The 12406-nt window shown below is 38.8% G+C and overlaps 1 protein-coding gene across 1 annotated transcript in view; it reads right to left on the reverse strand.

Moving 5' to 3' along the window:
• NRG3 (neuregulin 3) overlaps positions 1–12406 on the reverse strand; it is a 1070511-nt gene that overhangs the window by 128765 nt on the left and 929340 nt on the right. The window contains exon 4 of the mRNA XM_012801454.2: positions 2295–2321. Coding sequence (XP_012656908.1) covers positions 2295–2321 — 27 coding nt within the window. The remainder of the gene's footprint in view (positions 1–2294; positions 2322–12406) is intronic.

Raw genomic sequence — 12406 nt, forward strand, 5'->3', positions numbered from 1 at the left:
TTCCCATCCCAGCCTGTCTTGGAGGAAAATGTGACCACATAATTTAGCTCTAGCTAATAGAATGTCAATCAGAAAGTGACATGAGCCCTTTTGGACTTAAGTCTTAAGTGGAGATGCATCTGCTATGTTCTCTCTCTGCATTTGCTTGCGGGATGCAGATGACAGAGACACCTTGGTGAATATTGAAATCATGAGATGGAAGAAGCCTGGATCCCTGGCTCACTATTTGAATAAAAGCTTGTCATTTTTACCATGGGCAGAATAACAGTATTTGCCTTAGGAAAAAAAAAAAAACAGTGACAGGAAAACAATTGCTACTGTGTTTGAACCATAATAATACTGTGGGCTCCATTTTTTGTTGCAGTTGGCATTAGCATTACCTATACTAATAAATGTTCTTCATTGTCATCTACTAGGCTTAAATTATAATCCATCTCATTCATTGGAGACTTTGGCACGAAACAATCATGTTTCCCTCTCTCCCGACCCCAGCATCTTCATGAATTAATTATAATATCCACTTAGGCAACCTATCCAAATTCAATCCTCTCAAATTATTTCCTCCTCTACTTCCATTTGGTTACTCACTCTTGCAGGAATACATTGAAAACTGTCACCTCCTATAGGGAGCTCCTCCATCTTCAAAATCATTATCAACCCATCTGCCATGTGACTTTAATTTCCTCTCCATTTCCTCAACTTGTCCAAACCCTCTCCTGGTGACTAGAATTGATTTCATTGAGGCAGTCGCTCTTCACATCCACCTTACATTCAGGTGGTGCTTTATTTGAATAATGGCCTGAGTTTCATTGCTTTTCTGACTTTTTTTTTTTCACATATATCTAGCAAAACCCCAAACTTCTAGGAATTGATCTGTCCGCCTTTTCTATGATGTAATATCCAGATAATAAGAACTAATGAATAAAATAACATGGAAGATCAATTCCAGCATAAAGATGTAATCACTATCTCTAACTCACCGTCAACACTTTCAGAAACAACAACTACCAACTTCTTTTCTCTGTCAGTATTCTTTTAGTGACCCACCTTGGACCTACCTATGCACATCATAACCCTTGCAGTGAGCCTTGATAATGTCCCTTCTTCAACCTCCAGTATCAGTCTTTCTCAAGTAATTGTGAATGTTACTTCCCAAATACTTATCAACATTTCCCCATATTTTCTGCCACGCCAATCGCATCTTGCCTGCAGTACGTCTTAAGAAAATTGCAATTTAAGTTTAATTACCTGATCATCCTCTGTAAGATCACTAAGCTGTAATCTCGTTTGGACTGGGTTTTTGTCCATTTCTACTTCTTATTTTACCTCTAGCATTTTCTTTACTTATGCTTATAATAATTTCATAAACATTTACTGAATAAGTTTGGGTAAAAGGATCCATTAATATAGGTGCAAGTATAAGTTTTATCAGAATAAACATATTCATGTATGAAGCAGGTATTCATAGCCACATCGTCTAAGAGAAAAAAAGAAAATATGAGGTTTAACAAAAGCCAAACAAGCAGAGCATGATGGATTCCAAATTAGGTATTCTCCCTTTCCCTCACCAACTCCTAAATATCTTTCTGGTCCTGTACGATGACGCATTTTGAACCTTATGGAATGCTCTTGTTTTCCTTTATTTTATATGCTCAGACAATTATGTCTCAGTTTCAATGCAATTATCGGTAAGTATGCAAAATAATGTCCATGGAAGGCATCGTAATGCTTTAAAAAAACATGCCATTCACAGCAAGTACTTTGAAAGAAATACATTAATGTTGTAAATGGAAGTGTTTAATGGCCCACACTCCAAATTAAGATTGATACCAAAATATATCCAAAGTAGTCATCATGGGAAAGGAAAAACAACTAGAGAAGAAAATTACAAAAACTAACATTAAAAATCCTTGTTTTCTATCATTTATTGAGGTTTTGCATGTTGCAGACATCCCGCGAGGCAAATTTCTATGTGCAGTAAAACAGAAACCATTATTATCCTTATTTTACAGATAAGAAGATGGAGAATTAGAGGAAACAAAGCTAGGAGCCAAATTCAGCTTCTGTATGATTCCAGAAGCCGCACTTAACATTAAATTACCTTCTCAATAGGTAGTTAAGTCTTTCATTTTGAGCCATTACTTAGTGAAAAATCAACAAAAGCATTTTTTTACTACTAATAGCATCTGATAATGAGACGTTTCAATTACAATCAGACGGGGAAGGAGAACAGTCTGTACATTATAAAACTTAGCTTTTCTAGGATATTAAATAAGCAAATGACTCAGTCTTACCCATGAATTCAATCCCCAAGTGGTCTGCTACACCGAAGTCAGCATGGAAGGAAGGGAAATAGAAAAAGAGGAAAAGATTAGAACAAATTCCACACACAGCAATCAGTGTTTATAAGACTGGCCTTCAAGGCAAGGGACCTGTCTCAGTTGCAACCTCTAGGTTTGCCTGAGAAAGATAACTCACAGATGACCAGGAACACGGGTGCTCTGAACACAGATCAGTATTTCCTTTTATCTCTGAACTATAGTTTGGAACTTCAGATGGACTAATAGTGCAAAAAATTACAAAGTAAGCAAAGTATCAATGTAGCAAAAAAAAGGGGGGGGGAGAGAAAGAAAACTGTTTACCCAGAGAACATCTGGTACTAATGTTATTTTCAGAACCATGCTATTTTATGTACAATAACCATTTGTTCAACATAAACGTATTTGAACTTCCATGTTAAGAATGGGTAAACAAAGAACTCCTGCATGAAAGCCCCGAACCAGGTACTTTTCACCTTCACAAAAAAACTATGATGGCAGGCCTTTTTCTTTCTGTCTTTCTTTTGTTGGATGAAAAAAAACATGCATCAGTGATATGAAAAATCTTCCACAGGTCCCAAGATTTGAGGCAGATCCAGGGCAAAAAAAAATCTGTCTACCTGAACCGTAACTCCCATGACCATTCAACTGGGTACACCATCCTCTAAACACAGAATGGCACATGTGTCCAGGACGGCTGCGTATGCACAGGGACGGCAGCTGGTCTCCCCAGCTAATGATGTCCCCTGACCAGCAGAGTGATAAACTGTGCCAGGCTGGGCCCAAGATTCAATCTCAAGGCTCCTTTATTTAAATTGTGCTTTCTTTTGATCAATTTTTCGCTCACTCAAGTTTTAAATTCACTGCATTCCTTAATGATATTTTCTATTACAGTCATATTCATCTGAAATGAGAATAAGTGAAAAAAAAATCACTGCTGCAGTTGTGTTTTTTCCAAGACTAATAGCTGAGCTTCCTTCTGAGGAGTTCTCTATTTAACAAATAAGCGTTTTCCTTTTAGAAGATATGCACTTAGTTATCCTGAGAGAATTTCAATGCATTTCCTGTTTGTAAATTGTTCATTGAGGAAAAATTTCACTGTGGAAAAATATATATAAAACATAAAATTTGTCATTTTATCCAGTATAAGCATATTCACGTTGTCGTGCAGTCACTACCACTTTATTGCTAAACATTTTTCATCATCCCAGTCAGAAACTCTGTCCCCCTAAGTCACAATTCTCCTTCTGCTCTTCATCCCAACCCCTGGTGACCTCAACTCTAGTTTCTGCCTCTGTCCATTTGCCTGTGAATAGTCTGTTTCTTTCAGTGATAAAAGCATATTTTGATGGAGAAACATCTACTTATGTAGAGAAAGATAGTGGTGCCGTTTCCAAAGAGCAGAAGCATTCTTTCCTTCACATGACCTGGGATGCTTGCCCTGTGCTGATGTGCACTGTGGTAGAACCAAGCACACTTGCGTGTGAAGGCAGGATTCTTGTTCTCAAGGTCAGAAATCAATGGCAGACCACGGAGAAAAAGCTCTGGTCGTTCTATTTACTAAGTGTTATAATGGAAAAGGCAGAAAAAGTGCCACGGATGACCCACAGACTTGCTCCTGGGAGGGAGAGAATGTGTGATACACATAGTCACATTTGCAGAGAAGCTGGCAAGGCCATGTTTGTGTTCTCGTGCAAATCGGAACCTTCACAACTGTGTGCACTTAGGATTCTAGAGAGATTATCTATCAGGACCTAAAGGTAAGAGGAAAAAAGTCAGGGAATAAAAAGCTAAACTTTTGCATAAGAGAAGGTGCCTGGAGGAAGTCAGAAGAGGGGAGTGTATAGAAATCAGGGAGCAGAGCACCCCAAATAGTGGACCACAGATGTTCAGTGACATGGCTGGGCAGGTGGAATTCCAGTAGCTTCAGCCTATTTGAATAAGAACTTTCTGGTGGAGCAAAGATGGCTCGGAACTGGCTGCCTGCTCTCTGTTTTGCTGGTAGGGATAAACAATGGGCCTTTTTTATTCTTCCGTGACTTTAGCTGATTCATCTGTATATGTGACAGGAAATATGGAAAATCAGGATTTGGGAGTCTGTAGATCATGCTGAGAAGTGAGTGACATGTTTGGCAAATAGGCGGCTGATATGAACATATTCCAACCACAGTAAATTCATAACCAGTAGCAGAGACAGAAACTAGAGTTTAAAAATCGATTATTCACACCCCTAAAGGTGTATATAAGGAAACACGTCTTCCCTTTAACATAACAGAAAAGTTACATGTGATTATTACCGTTGTAATTTTCAGAAATACTCTCAATCTAGATGGTGTTTATCTTCTTGGATTTTAAAGGGAAAGTATTTATTAATTTTTATAATAACCTATTGCTGGAAACTGATACCACTGATCATATCAATAAAAAGTTAGATCTTCTTTACGTTTCACTCTTTCTCATGCACACACATACGCACACATTTCCACTGTTAAAAATCTGACACCAGAATCACTCTTACAGGTTTAAAGACATTTCCAGGCTTTGGTTCATACAGAAGAATCGATGAAAAACGATGAAGAATAAATGATAGAAAAGCAATTATATTTGTTCTTTGAGTCGTGCATGGACCCTAAACCACAATGTTTCACATAACATGACTGGCTATTTCTCAACGCAAACAGCCTGCTTGAGGATATTCAGGCCTGCAGGGAAATCTCAAGAGGGGTGAGGTGAGGATTCATTCATGAATGGTTTATTCATTTATTCACTCAACAAACTGTGTGCCAAGAGTTACACAGATCCTGGGGTGAGAGGAGGCATATATTTAAGAAAAGCAGTTTGGTTTTCCCTATGGCATGTAGTGGAATATATAATTCCCTTCTTTTCAACAGGTCAATTAACCTTTATATATGAAAATTGCATTCGTTTTAAAATACTCCCACCTTTGGATTAGACAGTAGTGGCTAACATTAATCAGCGCTTACTCTGTGTCGGGAACTGCTTGGAGTGTTTTCTCACAGCTACTTATAAGGTCGTGGTTGTGCTCATTTTATAGCAGCAGAGGAGACGCACAGAGAGGTGAAGCGACTTTCCCCAAACCACACAATCTGTGAATGGCGGGAACCTGACTGAGCTGAGGCCACCTGGGCTCTCAGCCACCAGTTGCACTCAAAAGTTTATATCCTCCCTAAAAAGAAAAAGCTAATTTTTATAAAATCATCAAGGAGGAATTATTTAATCCACTTAAGAGAACACATTGTTTTCAAGTATCCTCAGGCACTGTAGAAGCACCACCTGTTTACTCGTTCACCCCTAGTCTATTGATGAAGTTCCAGATATAAGCTGGGCGGTGGTGGTGTGGGGGAGGGGCCAGGGAGAGAACTGTTCCCTGTCTCCTAGGAGAAAAAGGAACAAATCATTAATATTTCTTCATTGGTTACTAGGAAATTTCTTCACAGTGAGGTTGGCCTAGTTTGCTTGTACATATGGCAAGTGAGATTAAAAAATAAAATTTTGTCTGAAAAATATGCCAAACATTGAATCAAATGATCCTCTCATGGATTGGCAGTATGTTTAAACATGCCAGCAGTTCTGCTGTTGAGCTGAAATGTTCGTAAGATTTTAAGACTAGGTGACCTGGGAAACAAAGTGAATATTCTACAATGTCCAAAAATACTGAAAAGTTCCCAGAAATTCAAGGCTCACACTTTTTTTTAATTTTTATTTTTAATTGACAAAAATTGTTAATTGTACATATTTATGGTGTACAATATGATGTTTTAAAATGGGAATTTGCTGTGAAATGGCTAAATAAAACTAATTAACATATATATTACCTCTTCTATGACTTAGGAATTATGAATTGGGCTGTAATAAACATTCTGGTATATGTATCTTTGTTATAATATGATTTTTGGTCTTCTGGATATATACCTAGTAGAGGAATTGTAGGATTGAAAGGAAGGTCTAATTTTAGATCTCTAAGTGTTTTCCAAACATCTTTCCAAAAAGAACATATTAGTTTGCATTCCCACCAGCAATGCCCATCGACCCATGAATGGATCAACAAATTGTGGTATATGTACACCATGGAATATTATGCAGCCTTAAAGAAAGATGGAGACTTTACCTCTTACATGTTTACATGGATGGAGCTAGAACATATTCTTCTTAGCAAAGTATCTCAAGAATGGAAGAAAAAGTAACCAATGTACTCCATTTTTTCTACGAAACCAATTTATAGCTTTCTTATGAAAGCTATAACCTAATTATAGCCCAAGAAGAAGGGGAAAGGGGAGCATGGGAAAGGATGGGTGAAGAGAGGTAATTGTTGGGACCACACCTACGGTGCATCTTACAGGGGTACATGTGAAATTTACTAGGTGTAGACTATAAATGACTTAACACAATGACCAAGAAAATGCTGTGAAGGCTGTGTTAACCAGTTTGATGAAAGCATTTCAGATTGTGTGTAAAACCAGCACATTGTATCCCATGATTGCATTAATGTACACAGCTATGATTTAATTTAAAAAATATATACATATATACATTACTTTTCATGGAGATAACATCTAGAATGTACTCCATTAGCAATTTTCAGGTGCACAATATATTGCTATTAACTATAGTTGTCATGTTGTACAACAGATGTCTTGAAATGATTCCTCTCATCTAATTCTCGCTGAAATTTAAGGCCCACAATTCTAAAGTGTCCAAGTTTCCATGTACCTCCTCTTCACATGGTGACAAAGAGGGGCTCCCAACTGCTCCCCCTGGTGGGTAGGCTGAGAAAGAGCAAGTGAAAGCAGTCCTTGGTTTGATTACAACCTTGGTATGATGGACCAAGTTGGCATCCAAGGTACAATCAGAAACTCACCACAATGCAGCCCTGAGGCAAAGCAATATTAATGTTGGTTTTAAGCTCCAGCCCTTTACTTCTTTATTTATTTTTCTTTTTTGAGACAGAGTCTCACTTTTTTGCCTTGGTACAGTGCCATTACATTATAGCTCACAGCAAGCTCAAACCCTTGGGCTCAAGTGATTCTCTTGCCTCAGCCTCCCTAGTAGCTGGAAATACAGGAACCCATAACAATGCCTGGCTACTTTTGGAGACAGGGCCTTGCTCTTGTTCAGGCTAGTCTTGAACACGTCAGCTCAGGCAACGGCCTCCCAGAGCGCTAGGATTACAAGAGTGAGCTACCATGCCTGGCCCACCAGCCCTTTATTAAGAGTAACTGAGCTAAGTGATTTTATCATAGAATTTTCCCAAATGTGATGTTTTAAAACTCTTCTTCCATTAGCTTGGGGGAAAAGTATGTTACCTGGAAATACTGATCTGTGTTTTACAAATTTAGGATGCTACTGGCATAGAGTTCAATGGGCCTCTCCATTGCAAGAATCCCCCAACCGATCATATATGTGTGGAGACTCTCTGGATGGTAGTTAAGTAGGCAGCATTTCCCAACTTAATGAAAATAGCCACGTTGTCACAGAGCACCCAGTGGAATTAGTGATACACGGTACTCACTCTGGGTATTACATGCCATGTAAGTGTGGAGCAAACCACCCACTCAGTTATAAGATGTGTCAGTTATAAATGGTTTATGTTAGTAACGGAGCTGAAATCTGTCATTCTGTAAATTCCACCCCCATATCCCTGTCAAATGGCTTTTTTAAAAACTGGTGACACTCTAGGAAGAGGTAGTCCATCTCTACTGAGGAGACTGAACTGTATTTATGAAGAGGTAAGCTGGGTATTGAATATTTGCTGACCCTTAACACCTAGCTCATCATTCTCTAGTAGCTACCAGAATCACTGTAAAGAGATGTCATCACTTCATGTCTCAACAATGGGTCTGTGTGTTCTGTTTGCTCCCAGATGAGATCATGACAAGATGATGAGATGTCACATGTTGAGACATTGTCATGCAGGTGTCTGTTTATTACAGAGAGGCAGGCACACTAGGAAGAGCTGGGGTAGACTTTAAAGTTTCTGAGAAGTACAGAGAGGAGGATCGGTGACTTGGGGTATAGATGTGAGGGAAGCTTCAATTTAGAAAGTAATATATGAAATCCTCAGAATAGACATTTCAGAAAGGTTAAAGGGACAAAATGCAGGGGAATGGAGTTCACCACAGGCTTCCAGAGCATATCGCTATGTCTTCAGGGGAAAGTGACACTTGGTAGTCACTAAGACTACGAAACCTACATCCTGTAGGCCTTAGATCTCCAAGTGGGGATAGGGGACAAGTAACAAGTGTGTGAGTACACGCCCTTTGCAACTGCTGTGCTCAACCCTATAACATCTGTCCTAAAAGGAGAAGGGCATTATCATTTTATCCTTTTCCTAGCTACTTAGTGCAAGTGTTAGGCTATGAATGTACATCTCCCAACTTCTTTTACTAAATTATGCTGCCATGTTAAACATACAATTTTATTTGAAAATTTATATACTTTACATATATATTCGACTTTAGAATTTATACGTGTTCATGAATAAAATGTGGAAAGTAAAAAATCATGTTAACAAAAAGAAATCGATAGCTTTCTCAAAAACTCCCGCCAATTTTTTTTTGTTTTCTTTCTTTTCAGGACATGCAAAATAAACTAAAAGTCAATTTTACATGAAATCACCCTGCCACATGAGCCCAAATTAGGGGACTGTCTGTGGCCATCTCAGCTCTATAATCCCAATCTTCCCTCACCTCTATCACATCAGAACTGACAGCTTTTTCTACTGTGGAGAGTAGGTCATGACATTATTACTGTGGCCAGCCTCACACCAGACAGGCCATCAATCAGGGAAGAGGCAAAACCACTTTTCCAGGAAAGCACACAGTCCCTTTCTTTCTTCCCAGGGCTGTGTTACAAAATGTGACATCTCTCTCCCTATCTGCCAAAGAACCCCCCTCCCCTGCATCAACTCCTTCCCCCACTGAGCTCTGCTGCTCACCCCTGATGAACAGGGATGCCTCAATTTCTTAATCTCCTCTTATTCTCTAAGTAAGAATGCTTATTTGTATCAAAGGAGAAGGAACAGACAGTCACAGAAACTGCCCCAAGCTGAGGCAGTGCAAACTGAGGATCAGCATCCTGCTGCCCCAAATGAAACATCAGCATAGGCTGCAGCCGAGGTTTAGGAGTGACACTCTGCTTAGACTGCTCTTCAGAGATGCGTTTGCCTAAATAGCTTACAGAGTCTTCCATTGCAAACATCTTGGAATACTGGACTTAACTATGATTCACAATTATTGATTAAAAAATTAATAAGAATTACCATTCGATAGAAGAATTCTTCATTCAAAAATTAAATACTGCTTTTTTTTGTTTGTTTATGTAACTAAAGGAAGTAACTGTTGGGGTGAATGCGCCACAGTTCCTGCTCCTGAGACTCAAAATATGTCCCCCTACATCTTTTCATATGTTATCAACTTCCTAAAATTCTTATATTTTCATACCAGCCACTTCTAGGCATATCATCTTATCTAATTTTTTTTTGTTAGCCTATAAAATCGTATAACTGAATTTCATTCAACACCTAAGGACAATAAGCTTTGGGAAACAAAGAAAGGTTATATTTGTAGATTCCTAATTCTTAGGGTGGGGGTGAAGTATCATAAATTCCAGAACCAAAGGGTAGTTGTTTGTTTAATTCACTCTTTCATCACTCCATGGAGTCTAGCACTCTTTCTAGAAGCTCAGTACATATTATGAATGAATGAAATGCCATCTGGCTGAGCCCTGTTGCCCACTGTGTGCAATGCCTGCCCACATCTCTCTCAAAGCACAACCAACCCATTCTCTACCACCTCAAAGTTTTTGAGGACTCCAAGGAACATGACACCTATGGTGAAAAGTAGATATTAAAAACCAATTTCCACGAGTGTTTCCAGAAAACTCCCCCAAATCAAAGTACATTGAGTTGCCATTTACTTGAGTCTGCAATTCTAAAGTCTAAAAAGCACCAGATCATTATCTGAGAAGGTCCAACTCATGTATAGATCTTTGCTACATGATTTTGTAAATATAATTTGAAATTCACTTGAGTGGCCAATTATCAGAAAAAAATATTAAAATTTCTGTGGTAATTAAAATGCTATTACATATGAAATTTAAAGAATTACCCCTTAATTTCAATTCAAGCAATTTTCGTAACAACAGTTGCATGCCCTTTTTTCAGTCTAACTTTTCAACTTCAATCCTGGTTAATATTGAAAATATGCAATAGAGATTATGGCTAATAGATAAAAGGGATTACAATGAAATGGGAAAAAATTTACTCAAAAAGAGAAAGAAATCCTTTTGGAAAAAAGAAGGTATTATATGGTAAATAGCCATGTATTTATATGTGAGATTATAGTTATACTGATGAAAACCTTTGATAAAAAATTATTGTAATACCATGTTTTTAATCATACTTTTTTTTTTTTTTTTTTTTTAAGAGACAGAGCCTCAAGCTATCCCCTGGGTAGAGTGCTGTAGCATCACAGCTCACAGCAACCTTCAACTCCTGGGCTCAAGTGAGTCTCCTGCCTCAGCCTCCCAAGTAGCTGGGACCACAGGCACCTGCCACAACACCCAGCTATTTTTTGGTTGCAGCCATCATTGTTGTTTTTGCGGGTCTGGGCTGGGGATTCGAACCCGCCACCTTAGGTGTATGTGGCTGGTGCCTTAGCCACTTGAGACACAGGCGCTGAGCCTAATCATACTTTTAAATTCAAAGTTTTGATATCTCTGTAAGGAATATTAGTTCAGGAGATGATGGATGTATTAAAAGAAACATTGTTCTGAGCTTACTCCAGTAAGCAGTGATGACAGCTTTCTACCACCTCCCATCATAGATGACAACTTCTGTTATAGAGATTCCAGAAAAGGGACTCTGTTTCCCCTCTACCTGACACAGAGGGACTAACCAGAAAAGAGACCCAGAGGGTCTATGGCAACTACAGGATTCTTAGTCCTGGACCAACTGCCCAAGATATTTATCCAGAGCAGCTGTGATAGGGTGGATCTAGTAGAAAATCTCATTCCTGATGACTTAAGAAAAGAAAATGTTCACGGCAAGAATCGAGTGAAGTGAGTTCATTCTAGGAAGGCAAACTGAGATTATGACCAGAAAGAGCTGCTCATATTTGTAGATTCCTAATTCTTAGGATGGGGGGAAAGTATCATAACTTCCAGAACTAAAGGGCAGCTGTTTGTTTTCTTTACTCTTTCATCACTCCATGGAGTCTAACACTCTTTGTAGAAGCTCAGTACCTGTACTGAGTACTGCCTAGCATAGGACTCAGGAGGCAGTCTGTGCATGGAGACAAGGTAGGAACGGGGCAGTGCAGTGAAGAACAAGGCGGGCATGTGTGGTTAAGAGACACTGCGGAGGCTTCTCTCTGCAACTCTCGTGGCACCCATAGCGTCAATGTATATGTCAGAAGACACATATCTTTACTCCCCAATATTCAGTACTACACTTTTACAATTATACATAAAATCAACTACAGGGGAGAGAATGCAGTAACTCTGTGACTTTTGTTGTTGATTTGGTGTTTCCATTCTTGAGATACTTTACTAAGAAGAGTGTGTTTCAACTCCATAGGTAAACAGTAAAGATGTAAAGTCACCAACATATTTATTTATTTATTTATTTATTTATTTATTGTAGTTTTTGGCCGGGGCTGGGTTTGAACCCACCACCTCCGGCTTATGGGGTTGGCACCCAACTCTTTTAAGCCACAGGTGCTGCCCTAAGGTCTCCAACTTTTATTGCTAAATAGTATTCCATGATATACACATACCACAATTGGTTAATCCATTCATGGGTTGATGAGCATTTGGGTTGCTTCCATGACTTGGTAATTATGAATTGAGCTGCAATTAATATTCTGGTGCAAATGTCTTTGTGGGAAAATGATTTTGGTTATTCTGGGTAGATACCTAGTAATGGGATTATAGGATCAAAAGGAAGGTCAACTTTTAGTTCTTTGAGAATTCTCCATGAGTCTTTCCATAACTGTTGCACTAGTTTGCAATCCCACCCTCAGTGTAGAAGTGTTCCCTTCTCTCCACATCCACTCCAGCATCTGCAGTTT

Source organism: Otolemur garnettii, unplaced genomic scaffold (assembly GCF_000181295.1).
Source record: "Otolemur garnettii isolate 467f Iridium unplaced genomic scaffold, OtoGar3 scaffold00008, whole genome shotgun sequence".
Classification (NCBI taxonomy): Eukaryota; Metazoa; Chordata; class Mammalia; order Primates; family Galagidae; genus Otolemur; species Otolemur garnettii.